The sequence below is a fragment of the Cottoperca gobio genome, chromosome 1, assembly GCF_900634415.1.
Source record: "Cottoperca gobio chromosome 1, fCotGob3.1, whole genome shotgun sequence".
Classification (NCBI taxonomy): Eukaryota; Metazoa; Chordata; class Actinopteri; order Perciformes; family Bovichtidae; genus Cottoperca; species Cottoperca gobio.
Genome location: NC_041355.1, coordinates 19,021,261 through 19,040,384, shown reverse-complemented (window position 1 = coordinate 19,040,384; position 19,124 = coordinate 19,021,261). Strand labels below are relative to the sequence as shown.

The window sequence follows — 19,124 nt, the reverse complement described above, 5'->3', positions numbered from 1 at the left end:
TAGACTGTATGTTTGAGTGTATTTAGGACATTAGCGACTCCTGTCAAGCAGAGTGTTGCTCTTTGTCACTTTCCCTTCCTTCTGATAACTTAGCATTCTGTAGTAGTAGTGAATTTATGAAGGTCCTTATGTTGAATATTGAACAAATATGCAGAAAATGAGCTGAAACGACCTGTACATACATGTTTAAATAAAGAGCATCTTTCAGGAACATGCTGGGTCATTTGATTATCTCGAACAAATCGCAAAAGCATTGAGACGAGGCAGAATTGATGCTTGTGAAATTTATTAAACAGAAATCTATTTTTTGGTCACTTCAACAACATTAGACTTCATCAGCGACTTCTGGTGCGGTGAGGCAGTATAAGAGGGGGGAGGGGGTACACATCAGGGGGACTAAACAAAAAATAATCACAAGGCAGGAGTTTTAAGGACACTGCTGAATAAAGGAAACATTTTCTTGAACTGTAGTGCAATGTGAGAACCGAGTAAGACAGACAAGGTCAGATACAGTTTAACAGACACAAAAACATGTTTCAACATCTCCCAGTCCTCTTACCTAATTTCACATTAGTTCATGAACCAAAACTATGCAAAAGTGCATATTTTGACAGGTACAATAGCTTCTCACTGATGTAACCAAAACAGAAGTTAAATGTGTTCATCTGAGTAAATTGCCACTGCAGTGCTGGAGGGAGAGCTAGGGTTTGCTCATAGTCACAAAAAGTAATACAGCCTTGCTGCCGAAGTTAAACAGACATTTCTTGTGGAGCATTTTCAGCCCCTTTCTCTCATTACCAATTTTAAATCATTAAATATTCTGAGCTGCTTGTTCCTTAATTTAAAGAGGTTTCCAGACAGTCCGTAAAACAATGCAGGTGAACCCTAACAGCCATAATTAAAAACATTTTTGATCCGCATTTCAGACATCTTGGAGAGTTGGCAGGTGGAATCTCTCAGCTTTAAATGCTTTTTATACAAAGTCAAAACCAAGTCTGAAAAAGAAAACTATCAACACTGCCAACACTGGCTAAAGAAGGTAAACGCTGAAACTCATTAAATGGGCTCTTACCCATTTTTTTTATTAACCTTTTCCCTGAACACAACAACCCTTATAGACTTCAGCGGCGCCTCGGTTGTGCCAAACTTCGCGGCAGCCGACATTAATTGGTGGCAATTTAGCAGCCAGCAGTCTTATAAACACTTGAGACAGAGGAAAACGGAGAACCCAACACACATCAGTAAGTAAAAACTCCTCTATGCAAGATGTGAGGGATGGGGGGGGATACAGGATGGCGATTCTTTCGGCACCGCGGCAAATACAAGCCATTGTAAAAGCCTGGCAGATTCCAGAGAGCCGCAGAGGGTCCTCTGTGTGCACATCAGTCTCTTCAGGAGGCCACCCAGAGCCCCCGTGGTGCTCCACAAAACAGCCCACCGCCTCCTGACCCATCTTATTTCACTACAATCTCACAACCAATCACCTCGTCATTAAAAATCAAAAACTCAGGAGTGCTCACTACTCCCCTTGAACGCTTTCAACTCAGGCAGTGGACATCACCACAGACGTACCAGCAACAAGGTTATCTCTAAAAACCTTGAGCGTTTATGTGGCAACTACAAGCGGTGACGCCAACTCTAAGATCCCTTAAAACATGGTGGAAATAAAAGTCTGATCTTAAAGAAATGTCTTACCGTCGTCTGTTCCTTGTCTGCTCCTCCTGGGCTTACACCATGCATAAACTCATTTATGCACACCATGCATATTTCACACCACCTACTTCAGTGTAAACCACACACGCAGACAAAACGCAGCTAAAAAAAAAAGAACACAAACACGCTGGCTGCTGGTTAAAGCTGAACATTCGATCTCAGTTCCTGCTGCCTCAGCACACATCGGACCCGAGTAGTAGAGCCACACCTCCCTTTCAGGCCTTCAGTAGTGGCCCTGGAGAGACGAGCCAAAATCTTTTCAATAAATTAGGTCAAAGTACAACAAGAATAAAAAAATTCCTGAGAGCAGTGCTTGTCGCAATATCAATCTAAACCTCACCGTTGATGTGTATACTTCCATTAAAAAGCCACAAATCTGAAAGGTTTAACACTAATTTTCAGTCCCGTCATTGAATTGCCACCAAATACAAACATTTAGGCCAAACTCTTCCACAGACTACTAAATACTCTGCATCATATTAAAAAGGAACTGAAAATACTGTCCTGAGGCTACTTAACGGAGCAAAAAGACGAGAATATACCTCAAAAAGAAGCTCCCTCTTACCCAAGAGAAGACTGAAAGAATGAAACGGGCAGGTGCTTAGCGGCCCGTTTTGTTGACATGTCTACAGTTACCTACAAAGCAAAGTCTCACAAAATTTGAAAGGAGTTTAAAAATGAAAAAATGCTCCGTCTTTGGGGATAGAGCAAGGAAGCATACATGAAGGTTTCTCAATATGCTGCATGATCAAAGCATGTCTGTCAACCTTCTGTTATTTGTCAAATGTATAATCTGAGAAAACTACATTTGTTGGATTTAACATAGAAAACTTAGTTACTCACCCGTAGCATTTCTCCCATTACCTAACACTCTGTATGCAGTGGCAAGCAACTCATGTTTAGACTCTGCATTCATCAGGAAGCCAGCGAGATGACACAGCGTGGCTCTGAACTGAAGATGCACACTGAAATCTAATTTAACTTCCCTCGAGGTGAAATCAAACACAGGTCACAGTAGATGAATTTGGCAAATTAAAGAATTGCAGAAAATCTGCAAGAAGAAAGTCACAGCTTGGTGAACATCATCGGAAGAACACACCGATTGTGAAAGATGCAAACAAAAAGAGAACAAAGATGGCCGATGAGTGATTAAGAAGAAAGCAGCAGCCTGTTGTTAGGGATGAAGGTGGGACAACACTAATGCTCCTCTGGGGTCACTTCTGTGTAATGTGTTCAGTGTAGCCGCTCAACTCTTGGATTTAGAGTTACACTATGTGTGAACTAGTATCACTTTGTGCGTGTATGAAAAGGATCAGAGGCCTGTTGTGAAGGAGAAGTTGGCCGCCAGCTTAATTCTGCTGCGTGTGGCTCTTCTGCTGGGACTGTCCACGGACAAGGGGAGCTTCATGTCAGGTTTGGTGACTGCAGAATCGTCTGTGCCGTCGGCAACCGCTGCAGCGTCGGGGTCATCGCTCACTGAAATCACAAGTACAGACTGAGCTTACACCTAATGAAAGACCGGACAGGTGCAAATAAAAGTGATGTGCTCATTAAAATGTATTATGTTCTCCTTTGCCCAAGACTGTAAACTCAACAGCAATAAGACGCATAAAGCCTTACGAGTGTACAATGTCCATTTAAAATACAAATAAATGTAAATAAGTATTGGACGCTGCAGAAATAAGTCATTGTTGTGGGATAAATAAAACCCAGTAAAACATAAAAACTGAAGAAGAAAATAGACTCGCTCATTCATTCTGCCCCATATCAAATGTAATGCATCCCCTCCAATTCCACACAATTAAAAAGACAGCCCAAATAAATAAATAAATAGATGTTTTAAGACTTTATGGATCTGTGGGAGATTTTGAGGTGAACTGTGCCTTTAAGGCCCACATCGTTTTGGCAGAATATTACCATTTGGGACAAGGGGCCAAACAAAAAGAATTGATCGAAACATCCCTACTCGTGTGTCAAATGTAGTCGACATTTAATGCCTGTAAAGTTGATGACCTGATTTGTAAAGTAAAAATCTCACAGTCAAAGCAAAGGGTGACTTAATTGCTTAACGGGGTTACCAATTCTGTTAAACTTGCAAGACTATCAGAACAATTAATTATTAACAGAAAATGGGTTCAAATTCAACACAAATGCATGAAACTGACCTGTGGGTGGAGCTTTCTCCTCAAAGTGAATCAGGTCCGTCTCCTGGAGGAGGACAGGGTCTGGGTAGAGCTGCGGTGACGGGAGGCAGGATGGTACAGGACCACACAGCAGGTCGACGGGTGATGTCAGACCCAGCAGCTCCGATTCTGCGGCTCCGTCGCAGCCTGGCAGGTAAACGAGCACGATTTAGTTTCATGAGCAGAGCGATCTATAAAACCACATCTTCATTGCAAGCCCAACATTTTCATCTCTGGTACACAGGTTTAATAATTTGAATTACGTCACTATAGTTTATATTTATTTAGTTTGTTATTACAAACACTTGTGACCGACGTTACCTGGACTTTGGGTTCCAGAAGTTGTGTAGCTCATCGGGCTCTCTCTCGGGCTCTCAGTGTTCTCTCCGGGCTGCGGGCTGCAGGGGACTGAAGGGCTTGCCCTTGCTAAACAAAACAAACACCCCCGTGTGATACACTTCCATACATTGTTGTAGGCACCATCTCCGACACCAAGTATTCCCAGGAGCACCCACATTTCAGACTTCTGTCATATGATCGCTTCATTATTAACAGTCCGTGTATATGCCAAACATTGCAACTGCTGTTAAGCTAAACTTTGATTTTAATAAATGAAGCATGTCATGCAGTCACCTTTACCTTTCATATCGTTCTTCAAAACGATAATCCTCTTGTGACCGTGCCCTTTGATCCAGACCACCTGATGACGACACACAAATAACAATCAAAATATGCAGATGATGCAGTATTTTGTTAAAACTATGGGTTGTCCAGGAAGTTCAGAAAATAATCAACAATGTGGCGGACCTCACACTTATCTTAACCCATCTATGGATAGTCGACATGGACAATGTGTAGGAGGAAAAAGTATCTAATGGCATTAATTCCCACCTGTGGAATGGCGCTGAGCAGCTCGTCAGTGCTGGTGTATCCGTAGAAACGTGGTTCGAGGCTGCAGCCTGTAAATTTGTTATAAACCCCCTGGAACTCCGTCAGGAAGATCTGGTTGTAATGGTAGGTGTGGAGAAGGCTGCGTACGTTACGAGCGAACTGGTAAAGCCTGGTCAGCCTCACCCACTCCTCACCACAACCACTGGCAGCGTTGCAAGCGGTGTTGTCGTCACTTTCGTCAATGTACAACTGTAAAAGAAAATCCCAGCGGCAATAAAAATGGAGACACAGCGAGGTGGAGAGAAAATGGGACAGAAAAAACAAACCCTTCCACTCACCTCCACAAGGTAGGGCAGGCTCTTGAGTAGCTCGCTGAGTGAGAGGAACCCATATTCACATGGGGTGAGCGGAGCTCCATGGACAGTCAGGTAATGCAGGCTCACCTCCTCCACTCTGAGCCCCCGGGTGACTTGCTCCTCCTCTTGGGACATGAGCAGAGACAGCAGCTGGGAGGTCAGCGAGCGCAAAGACTTCCTGTTGATCAACTGCACTTCCCGACAACCCGAGCCATCCACCACCTTGAAAATTCAAAGAAAGCGGTTACTTGTTTAATGGCAATTTACTAAGTGAGGACAGTGTTATGACTGATCACCATCAACAGCAAAGTTAAAAGTCTACGTTGCTCTCGGTCACTCAAAAGAATACGCTCAGAGTTGATTCAAAACACAGAATATAAAATACAATTGTTAGTGGGTAGTCAGACAAGTTTCAATGGGTTCTGAATTCATTTACAATCAGATTTGTATTGCTAATGAAGCACTTTGAATGCTTTTCTTTCTAGGTAATTGACAAGATTTTGAGGGGGGGGGGGGGGGGGGAAGTGTGTGTGATCAATTCACCTTGATCAATTCACCTTGTGATTATACTTCTGTGCTTTACCCAAAGACTTTCCTGGCTTTCCTTTCTGTTTCTGTCTTTTATTCCTGGAGCCAAAAGAGCCGCTATGAATTTGTTATATTCTGGCAATTCTATGTCAAATGGTGGGAAAGTTTAAAAATGCAGAGATCTTCTCCTCAACCGTTTTTAATACATGACGGACAGGCTCATTAATCAGCTGGTTGGACTTGCTAAAGGAGCTGTAGTATGGAGCCGCACAACACCAGGAATATTTGAGTTTTTCTGGATGCCAGATTAGACGCACAGCCAGAAGCAGAGATATAATATAGGACTGCACAAATGCTTATGACAACAAAAAGGATATCAACTCTATATGAAGCATGCATGATCAAAAGAAACACGCAAACAGTCCAGACCTAATCCTTAGAGTTCTTTACCTTGACAACATGGCAGAGTTTGGTCAGCAGAGCCGGCAGGGAGCTGGCATCATAGTCCTGCAGGCGGAGACCATAACCAAAGGTCTTGCTGTACTCCGTGAGCAGCTGGCTGACAGGAAGGCTGGAGTTTTTCTGAGCACGAAGCAGCTTGACCAGCTGAGCCGCCAGAGCCTTGATGCGCTCCACTTCCGTCAGAGTCAGCACTTTCTCCTCTCCACACTCCAACACCTGACGGAGGTAGGGGACAGCTGTTACATTAGTGTTCAGGCAGAGACAAAAAGAAGAGGGCCAAATCACAGCGAGGGCCAAATTTAAAAACTGGGACTACGTCAAGGGCCAAACACGGTCCACATTTATTGAACAGGATAGACATATTGGATAAAGTGCAAAAGATATAGAACATATTTAGGTAGGCTACATTCTCCGAGTATGCAGTCAGAGCCAGATTTTTTCTTAGCTGCCAGTTTAATGTTTGGGGTTCTGTGGAAACCCTCAGTGAGTGAAGGTGTGCATCAGTGAGACGACTGTGTGGGTTTATGTTCATCTTCATCACAGAAAAAAGCTGCTCACACATGCAAAGCATCTGAGCGGCATGATGGCGGGTTGAGGCATCGTTTCGGGGATGAAGCTTGGAAACTGTGCAGCGCCCAGAGTCATACTTTGTCTCGAGTGAGTCGTTACACTGGAGGTCAATCAGCTCCATTTGGAGGTTCACGGGTGCCGTTTCCACATCAACTGCAGACTGATTGCTGAGCAGTTAAATTTTAATTTCTGAGCTGCAAATTTGGCAAATGCGCAGTCGGGAACACAGCGGTGGAGATGTTTGTCAGTGTTTGGAAACACGTTGCGACCAGTTTTCTTGCTGTATCCGATTCTCCCACAGGCAGCTCGGCTTGGAACGCTCTCACTGCATCACACATGTCTGTGATCACACGGCCCTGAAGCTGCAGGTTTAACAGTGAGATGCTTCGTTATGTCGCACAAACAGGCCAGCTCACATCGACACTTTTCGTCCCAGAGATCTGTGGTGTGTTTCCCTTTGCTTTCCAAAAACTGGCAGATTTCCTCACGCATCTCGAAAAATCTATTCAGCACTTTCCCTCGACTCAGCCATCGCACCACCATGTTCAGAATGCATCTCATCAGGAAAAGACTTACATTGACTCATAAAGTTTCCCTGTCTGTGTTACGGTGCTTATTACATGTTCCATCTCCAGAGCTTTACAACACAGCACTCCTGGTGTATGATGCAGTGATACACCGTCAGCTCACCTGCAGTTTTCCCGTTGCATCTTCTTCCGCATCCTGCACTAATCCGCTCTTTTCGCCGCATCTCAGTGTCAATCCTGTCACTTTGTCCGGGGCACTTTCATTTCTCACACATTTAGATACTTCCTCAAATATGTATTGTACCGCGGGCCACGGCCTTGAGTTTGACACCTGTGCCTTATACTGTACAAACAGAGACTACAAACCCACACGTCTTCCTAACTCACCATCAGTATGCTGGGGATCGCCTCGAAGAGCTCCATGAGCTTGGTGAAGCCGTAGTAGCTGAGCTTGCACTGACGGCCGAAGTGATGGTGGTAGGTGGGGATGAACTTACTGAAGGCCATTCGGCAGTGAGGCTGGTGACGAAGAAGGTCCACCACTTCCTTTCCAAACTGCTTTGTGCGCTCCATCTCATCTACCGTACGCTCTGTAGGCAAATACAAAAATAAAACCTGAAATGATCCCCTTATACTGTGGGGGCTTTGATATTGTTATATTTAACAATTAATTACAAAAATGTTTGCTTTACACAAAGTAAATAGTATTGTTACCATTCTCATCCCTAAAATAAAAATGTTAATGATCAGTTTTTGGGAACATCCCTACACACGTCTTCCAAATAAATCTTTTTAATAACCTCTCTTGGGAACAGAGATGACTGTGTCCGTGTCCTGATTTACGACAGTGATGGTGGTGTCTGGGATCTCCGTAAGCAGGTCCATCAGGTCACATATGCCATAGTCGATTACCCTCCAGTCTCGGGAGAAGCACCTGATACACGAGGTGTAAGAACACATTACAAACAGTCACAACACTGATGATCCACACTTTTACTTAACGCTTAATTCACAAAGACAATGTAAAATACAACATCTAGAGCTCCAAGCATTGTTAACTGACCAATGGTATGCCTGCATGAAGTCCTTGATTGCCACTTGTTTGCTGGCTTGAAATTTAAGCAGTTTGAGCAGGTCTTGGGTGAAGCGCTTCACTTGAGCTCGATGAGTCAGAGTCAGTAAACGCTTGGTACCCATGCCCAAAATCTGTAGGTAAAGGAAAAAAAAAACTACACATGTTTGCATATCTTTGATATTTAACTTGTTATGAGTTCATCAAATACTTGATTGTGCTCCTTGACATTTTTTCCTAAAATATAATGAAACATGCAGAACTAACAGCAGTCCCATATGCTCAAAAACATAATTTAGTATGATCAGAAAAACTGACTTCAGCCAAACAGTTTGACCGATTTTGTCTTCAGATTTGTGCTCAGGAACGACCAGAGAACAAACCAAAAGGAAATTCTAAATGTCAGAAATACCTGCAGGACATGTGGCACAGCCTCCAGAAGCTCCAGCAGTTTGGAGTAGCCGTAGTCAGAGACACGGCACTGCTTGGCAAAGTGATGGTGGTATGAGGGTATGAACTTGCTCATGGGCATGATGCAGAAAGGCTGACTCTTCAACAGGTCGATAATCTCTCGGCTGAATTGGATGAGCTGTGGGTTGCCAACCGGACTCTTGCAGCGCTGAATCCAGGGCTCTGTGTGGAGAAAGAAGTTGTTTAGTTTTTTTAAATGTCTGAAATGGGTATATCTGGGTGGTAAAGAGAACATTGTATGAAGCTCAAATAAAATGTTGAGATTTTAAATGTGCTTACCAGAGTTTTGTGCTGGTGGTTTGTTGTGGATCCACTTGATGACTTTGAAGCCATTCTGAGCTGTGACTATTGTGATACTGGGAACACATGTGATGAGGTGCTCCAGAGGAACACCGCCCTCCAGTGTCTCATTGCCCAGCTGCAGAGGGCTGAATTTTGCAGCATAGCAGTCTGGAAAACTAAAGCGGAAAATATACTACGTTATGGACTTCATAATGTTTGAACACATGCTCGGTTTGATTAATAAATCGAATTAAAGAGCCGGTTGTCACCTGAGTAATGGAAGAGTTCCATCATGTGACTGCAGCAGGCTGTGGACCTCAGATGCCAAGGTCCTCAGATTCATCACAACGAAAGGTATTTTATAGGAGTCAGGGTCAAAGTCAGCCTCACTTTAAAAAAAAAAAAAAAAAAAATAGAAAGGACACACAAGCAGTGAGGTAAACACTCAAGTTGTACAGTTCAGAGAACAGTGCTTGTGAGGATTGAGATTGATGAGTCAATACTTCACAGCAAGTTTTAAAACATATTACACACACGCAAAATTTTAATAACCTGAAGTCCCGCTGTGTGTAGTGTTCTCTGCAGACAGGTTCATGGTACTCGAGCTCCTCAAACACCACAGGGCTGCCGCTAGCAGAGGAAGAGGCCTCCTGCGACTGGCAAGATCCCAGTGGACTCTGACGGATTTGGCTGCTGGACAGTAGACACACAAGCCTTGAGCCTCCCTGTTCCCGCACTGCCACCACCTCTGGTAGCCTGTACAGATCCCCAACCAGAAGCTTACGGGAATATCTGGCGGGGGGGGAAAGAGCAATAGTTTGGCAGCACAAACCACTTTGAAATCATTTTGGAATTGCTATAATCCAAGTACAAAATATGAAGATGTAAAGTTGCTCATGTTTAAAAGCAGAGACAAAGCTAATTACTTTTTCTCATAGATCTCTGTAAACTTGAAGAGAGGAAGGCAATTGGCAGGTGCATCTTGAAGAATGTTGATGATCTCGGTGCTTTAGAATAAAAATGTAAAGAAAAAGCAGAAATGTAACACCACAATCCAAACCAGAACAATTAAAGAAAATATGCATTTGTGTCCCATGTCTGAAAGTTCCGTGAACCAACAACTCCAGTACACTTGACTGTACCTGAGCATAGCAAGGGATTTGTTGCAGCCACCGGTGATCAGAGACACCTGAATGCGCTTGCCTCCGATCTTATAGCGGTGCAGACCACTCACGGCACTTATGGCCTGCTGCAGGGAACACATCTGGATTGTGGCCTTCAGCTGATAGTCAGTGTGGGGGCTAAGCTCCACAGCTTTTACCTAGACACAACAAGACGTTTTGAGATGGGGGTGAATCTAGTTTCAAGCAGATAATCTACAAGCAAACATTCTACCGTAAGAAACTTTTATTTGTATTTTTGGACTGATAAGAGGATACAGGTGTATTTTATAAATTCCCTTTATCAGCACCAATTACGTCACTGGAGTAGGCCTTACCCGTCCATAACGTGAGAAGGTGTCATGCAGAGTCTGCTGCAGATCCTTGCGGGACATTCTGTAGTCCAGGTTGGCCACCTGGAGCTCTGCCCCATCTGAGAAAGGCTCAGGAAGACCTTCGGGACACGGACTACGAGGGGCAGCCAGGAGGGGCGAGGACCGGCTGGACAGGCAGGGTGATGCACTCCTTTTGTTAAAGGAGACATTTTTAAAAATAAAAAACAAACATTACAAAGCAGCCCATTTACATTTAATATCATGAGGAGAATTTGTAGGTAAAATAATCAGCATGCCACTATTGTAAAAATGAAATGAATGAATACTCTAGTTTAACTTAATCAAATATGTCACCTGGATGACCAGGAGCCCTGGGACAAGATGAGGGGACTGAAGCTCCTGTGCAGGTTTAACGTGCTGAAGGCGGAGGGTGTGCTGATCTGGAAGTCCCCTGAGCTCCTGTCCCCTTCTACAGGGGATTCTGTCACGCTGCGGGAATAGGAGCCTTCTCTTCTACATGAAAGATGAAGAAAATAAACCTCTGCTTGATCTGATTCCTACAGTTTAAGCCAATTTAGATACAAGAATCGGAATGAAATTTAAGACCAATTTTCCATGCAATTCTTTCCGCTATTGTGATCGGCATGACGTTAATGCAAAAAGCATTTGGTTAATTATTTAAAAATAGATGTTTGCAATTATTGGGCTTTTAAAACGAAACGTCAGAAAAGAAATTGTAATTCATAAAATCCTACTTCCGATATCTTAGCCTGATGTGTACCTTCTCCTGTATATAGATTCTCCAGCGAGGCCAGGCTTGGGCAGCTGCTCCAGGGATCCTGTCTCACCATTACTGTGGGGGGAAGAGGAGGCAGCACGTCCTTTCTCCAGGTGGTGGGAGCCTATTCTGGGCTTGCCCTCCAAACTACCCAGCTCCTGGATCAAGACAAGAGGCAGCAGATGTAAATTCTGTAGTTCTTGACTGGCTGGATACTGATGATGCGTTTGTGTGTGCGTGGATGCATGCATGAGTGCTTGTCAAGCGCAATGGAAAAAGTCATGGAATGGCATAAACTGATGTCGAGGTTTAACGATCAGTTAAAATCCACTGGATGACTAGAAAAACACAGCAGTAGTCAACACCAGCTGAGTATTAGAATTTATTTTGTGCATCTTAGTTCAGTGAAGACAGCTTTACAACTGACAGATTTATGATAGTTATTAAGTACTTTGTACCCATAGTACACAGCTGACAATATAGCCTTGAGTGTGCCTAACCTATAAACGTTTTTGATAATCATTAAACAGACCTATGGAGGAAATGTTCATACAGTAATCCCATAGTGCCATTTGAGCCATTTGGGCCTCAATTTGTAAGTTACTTCAATATTGACGGTTTTCTTCAATTCTGTTGCGGAATGAGATTTGGACAAACTCCAAAGTGAAATGTTCTCTTTATTGTCCAACTATAAACAAAACGAAAGTGGCTACTAACAAACCTCAGCTGTTCATGTAAGCTACATGAAGCAGTATACCAGCACTGATATACTGCACAGTCAGAAAAAGGGGCCAAAGCTATTCATGCATTAATATGACAAACGACCAAGTACATGCAGGACAATAGGGGATACATGAAGCACTGATGACAACTAATACATCTTAGCACAGGTAGACAAATGAAGCAAGCGAGCAGCTATAAGCGGTTAGTGAAAGCAGCAATTAGAGGGACACTGGGGGGGGGGGGGGGGGGCGTTACAAAGCAGCCCAGACAAGGATAGAGCGCAACGCAGGTTAAGGGGAAGCAGGCACTGACGAGTCTGCTGACCTGATGGGGCTTGGCTGGAGCACCACCGGGAGGCCCACTGCACCCCCTCCTGGGGCTGTAGGGCCTTTCAGGCTCTGGGCCAGGGGCGTGGCACGGGCGGGTTGCTCGCCGTGGCCTCCTGGGTGACCTGGGCTTCTCCAGGGGAAGAAAGGAGAACGAGGATATGGATGGGGGTGGGCCAAACATTGAATCCTGGCTCTGATAGGTCTGGGGCAGAGTCATAGGCTGCGGCAAGTGATGGGGCCGAGACTGAAGCTCAGGCTCAGGACTTGCATCGTCTCTGGGCCGTGGGGAGAAGGAGAGGCTGATTTGGTGGCCAAACACATCCTCATTTTCCATTCGCTTGCGGGCACGCGCAGCTGCCTCATTGCTGCCAAAACGGAGGACTGCTGTGCCCTGGGACATGCCCAGCACCTTGCCACCACAGTTGTCTGACAGGCGGCGCAGCCTGAGCTTCACAGCGTTCCGCAGGCTCTTGTCACAGTTGACAGGGAGGTTGTGCACATAGAGGAGGTTGAAACTGGGCTGAGGGAGGGGAGGAAGAGACAGCGCGCCTGTCTAGTTTGAATAATTTATTGGAGAAAAATATTTGTAATGACCTTTAAAAGAAAATTGCGTGAGTAAATATTTGTGAAGATGATCAAATTCACATTCCTATTGCCTCTCTGCCCTCTTGGCAAGTCCAGTGGAAATGAAATTATCCTTGGTTACTTTTGCCAGCACCTACTTACCTTATTTAATAAAAAGTAGACCAAAAAGGTATTTCTTAAGTCCTAATGAAGCATTTGTGAGGCCTACCTGTGCTTTGACAAGCATACGTGGCGGTAGGTCAGCTGTGATCTCCTGGAAGGCCACGTGGCGGTGGGCGTGCTGCAGTAGGGCTGAAGATGCATGGTTGCCATGGATCAGGATTACCTGGAAACCATGCCGATGACGCAGGTCACTCAGCTCACTTGCAAAGTTCACATCCGCTATTAAAAATTAAACGAGAACAAGTGTCATCACAAAAGCCCTTGTGGTATGAAGGCTGTAGTTGATTATAGTGAATCTGAGCTAAACTCACAGGATACTAGGACAACGGTTGCAGGTGCAGTGTGCGTTTCAGCGAAGCGTCTCAGGCTCTGGCGAAGCTTGTCATCTGCAGCATTCTTGGCGGTGGCATTGATATGTGCGACAGTAACCTGACGAAGCAAAATTATGTAAACTTCAGACGTTTCCCATGTTGTTGAATTTTTTTGGGGGGTAATTACTTGACTTGTTCATGTCATTTTATTGAGGTTAACGTCTGTGGAAGGCTCCAATATGCGGTATTCGATTTGAGTATAACAATGCTTCATGTAAACTTAGTCCATCATTAAAAGAGGTAAATAAGCTCCAACTTATAGTAAATGTATTTCCATTGTATCCCCACATGATAAAACTGTAGCTCAATGGTATTCATTCAGGCTGTAAATGTCACTCATCTGTAATAGCTTAACCATGAAAATACATGACATGACATTTGTTGGTACCTGGCAGTTGTTGAGCTCTTGGATGACAGCTTTATTCTCCTTGCTGATATCACAGACGCAAATGAATTCTGCCTCACGGTGGCCCTGAAAGAAACGGCCACGAATACGCTGGACCACGGCTCCAGCAGAGCGTCCGCTGGGCACGCTGCAGTTCTCAATGTCCCAGAAGACACCCACCGGAGGGATGTTCTCAGGACCCCCATTCTCCGGAGAACCTAGCAGACAGTTCGCAAACATTATAAAAAACACACCAACCAGCTTTAAAGCAGTTTAACAGCTTGAATTTAAGTTATTGCACTGTTGTTGCAGTCAATTTTGGATTAAAGAACATTTCATATCCACTTCACTCAAACTAGCTACTTGCTATTTCAAACAGTCCAATCAAGATCCTCAATCTGGCACAACTCCAATAAATAGTATATATGCAGGATACATAAGAATTGTATAGTAGAGTCCACTAACCATACTTCTGGCCAGTCTTGCCAAGGCTGCCTGTCGGCATGAGCATCATGCTGTCAGAGGACGAGCCACAGCCATTACAAATGGGGATTGGGATAGGAGTAGTCTGGGGAATAGGAACGTTGGGCCACACCGTGTCTGACTCCGACACCAGACCATTCATGGGCTGCAAAACAGGTACAAATCAGTACAACTGACAGACAAACTAAATAAAAACAGACATCAAGTAATACTATACCAAATGCATTTTACAACAACACAAACATAAAACCAGTCTCACGTGATTGAGGTCATCAATGAACAAAGTTACCTACATTGATATCCATGGCACACAAACACAAATACAAAAAGGCCACAGGGATTAAAGTAAACACCACCAACCTTAAACAGGCACTCCTGGCAGTAGTGCGCCCCCGTCACACAAACCGTGCGTTCTACATTTAGGTGCATAGGATTAGAGCAGAAGTGTGCTGAGGTGGTGGTGGTGGTAGTGGTGATGGTGGTGGTGGTTGGGTGATCACCGAGTGTGCTTCTCTGGGGTCTTCTGGCTGACGGGCAGCAGTCGACACCGCAGGTGTAGTAGCCTGAAGAGGCCAGGCAAGAGGCATGCAAGGGAGCGGGTAGAGAGGAAACCAGAAGTGCTGAGGAGGGAAACAGGCTGGGTTGACTGCACGGAAGAGGTACAGCTGGGTAGTTTTGGAGAAGCCCTGAACAGCAGGAGAGGTAGGGGTGTGATGAAACCGGCTGAGAGGTAGCAACAGAAGAGGACAGCTGAGGTTTGAAACCAAGTGTGGGCAAAGGATCAAGAACTTCACCACCACAACTCGTGTGATGTTTATACTGATGAACAGATGAGGCTAGAGAGCAGAGAGGGCCAGACCTGCTAATGCTGCTGGATGCTCCCAGAGAATCTGGGGCCATATAGAGCGAGACAACACCAGCAATGCTGCTACTGCTACCAACAGCACTTCCACCACCTAATAACCCATAGCCATCTGTGCTGCAATAGTCACAGGTTGTGTAAATGCTTACTTTGGGGCTAGCCCCCTCTTGTTGCTGCTGTGGTTTTTGTTGGAGGGAGTCTTGTGTAAGGTGAGGAGGAGGCAAGCAGGAAGGAGGCATGGGGAGGGGGACCAGAGAGAAGGGCTGGGATGATTGGGAGGAGGAAGTATGGTGCAGCGGAGGAGGAGGGACATCTTTCAGTTCCAGCACAGCCTTTCTGCTGTCCATGAAATTGTTCTGGAACATAAAAAGGATCAGCATGTTATGCCACATTAAGTAACACTGTTGTTATTATTGTTGAATATGTTCATTGCTAGATCTTTATGCAAAAGACATACAACAGTTCATCCAAACATGAATGGTGTGCAATAGTAATCACCCTCCACGCAGGAGATAAATGAATTTAACAAAATTCACATGGCTTGCTGTCGCTACATCCAAACAGAAGAAGGTACTGGCCCATTTCTGCCAACATTTACAAGCTGAATTTAAAAGTTTACCTAAGTATCTCCCAAACTTCTGCAGTTTGTTTATCAGCTGATAGATTCAACATTATACCTGCTGCCACCTACAATCCATTTAACTATGTACATATATACACACATTTCCTTTATTTAACCAGGCTGATTGAGATTCAAATCCTTTTCAAGAGTGACCTGGCAAAGAGGGCAGCATGACCATTGTTACAATAAACACAAACAATACACGCAGAATTGACTGTTTTCACTGATTTAAAAGTTACTTTTAAGTAAGAAATAGTGTTATCTGATGCATAAGGATAATTTTATGTTTCAATGATTTGTTACTGGTTGTGATGCACATGTTGCAACTCATGTTATACACACACAAACATTGATTCAACTTCCTCCCCTCTCCCCTCCATGCCGGTGTGTACATATAGCTGAACTGTACACAGATAAACACCTACTTCTCTATCTGTGGGAGAAGCGGAAGTTGTCTCTTTGGTGGGGAAGCAGTCTTTGAGTTTCCATAGCAGGGTTGAAGCCTCTGTTTTGGGGTGACCGAGCCATGGGAAGGGTCTAGAGCTGCATATGGATCTCTCCTTTCCCGGTCCTTCCATCATACAAATCAGAGAGATCTTTCACCATATTTTCATCTGTCTTCTCTCTCATACTTTCCTGTGGAGAGAAAAACGAAAGGTTGAGGTTAAATCCCCTCTTAATGACCCGTAGGTATTTGATTTGTTCACATGAAGACACTAAAAACGTTAAGTTTAACTCCTTTTCGACTCATCTAGCATGGCCGTGCGTTTGAGCCAAAACAGCGTTGTAACGTCCGTTTAAATAAACAAAGGGGGTATGTCTGTGTATATAACGTTTACACACTTTCCGCGAGTTTGGACTGTTTACCTGAAGCCAACCAACGCAACAGTTGTGTGTCGTGCTCATCAAATCAAATCGTGTAAACCAACCGACGTTAAATTAGCTACAAGCTAGCGCGCATTCATGTAGCTTCTTCGAGTGTATTAACCGTTGTTTACGGCCGTAGTAGCTAGCTGTTAGTTATCTAACTAGCTAGACTGCTAGCTATCTGAAATGAGCTAATGTATTTAGCGTTAAATGTCTGCCTGGAGCTAGCGTTAGATTTAAGCTAACATTAAAAACAGGTACCATTTGTTAGCTTGTTTAACAGAAACATAGCTGCTCCCCACCACATGCTACCGTTCATTGTCTTTACGGAAAAAAACCCATATTATTTTGTAATGCCGCGAAATGTCCTCAAAAGCTTTGTTACTTCGTTAGATACCTGAGAAGATCTCGTTTTCACATCTTCCTCACAGGACTGTTCCCCTTATCTGTCTCCCTAGAAACCAACCCGCACCTTTTTGTAACCTACTTTTGCCAGAAAGCACGCATAGCTGTCGCAAATGTTATTGTTATATCTGGCGATCAACAAATGTGACTGTGATAATACACCGGGACTGGCACGTTGAATTGGCTGATATTTACAATCAGATACATTTTTCTATTCATCCTTGGTTGCAATAACATAAAAAACAAAACATCTTAAAAAACTAATATATTTAAAACATACATGGGTGCATACATTTGGTACATGGAATCAACATTTTATATTGGGCTACACAATGGGAAAGAAGTTCATGCATGTTCCCATTATTTCATGTATTAATTGCAGATGGACACGTTTTAATTTCCCTAAATGTGTACTTCTAAGTCTAAGTGGAGAGTAAGTACATTTACTCAAGTACTGTACTTTTGAGTATTTCCATTCAATACTACTCTTAGGTACTTCTAATTCACATTCAGAGGGAAATATTGCACTTTTTACTTCACGACATTCATTTGACAGCTACTGTTAATACAGGTATAATTAATACTATACTTTATACACACACACACACACACACACACACACACACACACACACACACACACACACACACACACACACACACACACACACACACATTATATAATGTCATGTAATGTAATAGTTTGTGGTGGTCAACAATCAAATGCTTTAAATATATTGTCGTACCTAGAGTGAGAAAAAGTGACAACCATGTTCATTATTTTAAGTAACAACAGTAACGCATTCCAGTTTTCGTTTCCTGCAGGAATGATGTCACCAAACAGGGGGATGTTTTTCACAAGACACAATGTCTGAATAGAATTCAAACCAATGCCATTGCCAGCACTGTCCAAAATTATGTTTGTGGGACGTTTCTTTCGTTCTAAAAATCCGTAGTCAACAACATAAATCCTGGAAAGCAAGTTCTGTTGTGATATTAAGTCTTTTATGAGATATTCAAAAAGCAATTTGATCTCACACTGAGTCCCACCCTCAAGAACAGATCTGGGCATTGTACGGCCCGCGGGCCACATCCGGCCCTTTGGCCGGCCCTGTGCGGCCCGTGTGAGGACAATCGTAAATTATAACATACATGAAAAAGTATATATACTTTTTTAAACAGCACCCTTTTCAAAATAAAAGCAACACAATTGTATTGCGTGCATGGTGTAAATAACTTTCTAACTGTGTTGCTATTATTTTGAAAAGGGTGTTTTTCTTTATTTGCTATGCGCGCCGCGCGCGTGAACAGCTACAAGTAATGCTGGCCCTCAAAATGTCCGCTCACGACAAAATAAGACAGATTGATACAGAATGCCGCGTTTTCAAGAAGACATGGACTGCTAAGTATTTATTTATAGAAGTCAAAGGTAAAGCCGCGTGCTTAGTTTGTGGTGCGCAGCTCGCTGTGTTCATGGATTACAATTTGAGTCGCCGTTCAAGAACTTGTCTGATGAAGAGCGGGAAAAGGAGTCGGTGCTTTGCTAGCTAAACTGTAAAAAAAACAAGGACTTTTTACAAAACATTGCACATCCAGAGATGCAGCTGTCAACACAAGTTATGTCTTATCCCACAAAATCGCTAGAAAAAGTAAACTGTTTTCTGACGGAGAGTTTATCAAGAAGTGTTTGGTGGATTCTGCGGAACTCGTATGTCCGGAGAAAAAGGAGGCATTTGAGAAGCCATGCAGTCAATGAAAGGGACAACAACAGGGAGGGATGTGTTCACGGAGGTAAATGCATGTGTGGACAAGTTGGGACTGAAATGGGACAAACTGGCAGGCGTGACAACGGATGGTTGTCCAAATCTGACGGAGAACAATTTTGAAGAGAATGCAGTATGAAGTGACAGAAATGAACCCTGAACAGAAATGGGTATTTTTGCATTGTATTATACATCAGGAAGTGTTGTGTAAGTCAGTTCTAAACATTAACCATGTTGTAA

The 19,124-nt window shown here is 43.7% G+C and overlaps 1 protein-coding gene across 4 annotated transcripts; it reads right to left on the bottom strand.

Annotated features, from left to right (window-relative positions):
• Nucleotides 1-269: 269 nt before the first annotated feature.
• marf1 (meiosis regulator and mRNA stability factor 1) lies at nucleotides 270-17,221 on the bottom strand. 4 transcript variants are annotated; one of them, XM_029455821.1, is made up of 28 exons: nucleotides 17,115-17,221; nucleotides 16,276-16,486; nucleotides 15,378-15,584; nucleotides 14,727-15,089; nucleotides 14,349-14,511; nucleotides 13,887-14,101; nucleotides 13,439-13,556; nucleotides 13,174-13,346; nucleotides 12,376-12,933; nucleotides 11,332-11,486; nucleotides 10,905-11,063; nucleotides 10,554-10,740; nucleotides 10,198-10,376; nucleotides 9,982-10,062; nucleotides 9,608-9,847; nucleotides 9,325-9,444; nucleotides 9,053-9,231; nucleotides 8,715-8,935; nucleotides 8,294-8,436; nucleotides 8,031-8,164; nucleotides 7,618-7,820; nucleotides 6,122-6,349; nucleotides 5,126-5,365; nucleotides 4,788-5,036; nucleotides 4,536-4,596; nucleotides 4,218-4,322; nucleotides 3,879-4,043; nucleotides 270-3,189 (listed from the first exon to the last, which is right to left on the bottom strand). In XM_029455821.1, exons 2-28 carry the CDS (start codon nucleotides 16,429-16,431, stop codon nucleotides 3,026-3,028), a joined length of 5,166 nt encoding a protein of 1,721 aa, XP_029311681.1. In that variant the 5' UTR covers nucleotides 16,432-16,486; nucleotides 17,115-17,221; the 3' UTR covers nucleotides 270-3,025. The 4 variants fall into 4 exon arrangements, with proteins under 4 accessions (XP_029311681.1, XP_029311515.1, XP_029311600.1 ...); XM_029455655.1 differs by having other exon boundaries at nucleotides 14,727-15,584; XM_029455740.1 differs by having other exon boundaries at nucleotides 12,376-12,900; nucleotides 14,727-15,584.
• Nucleotides 17,222-19,124: the final 1,903 nt, after the last annotated feature.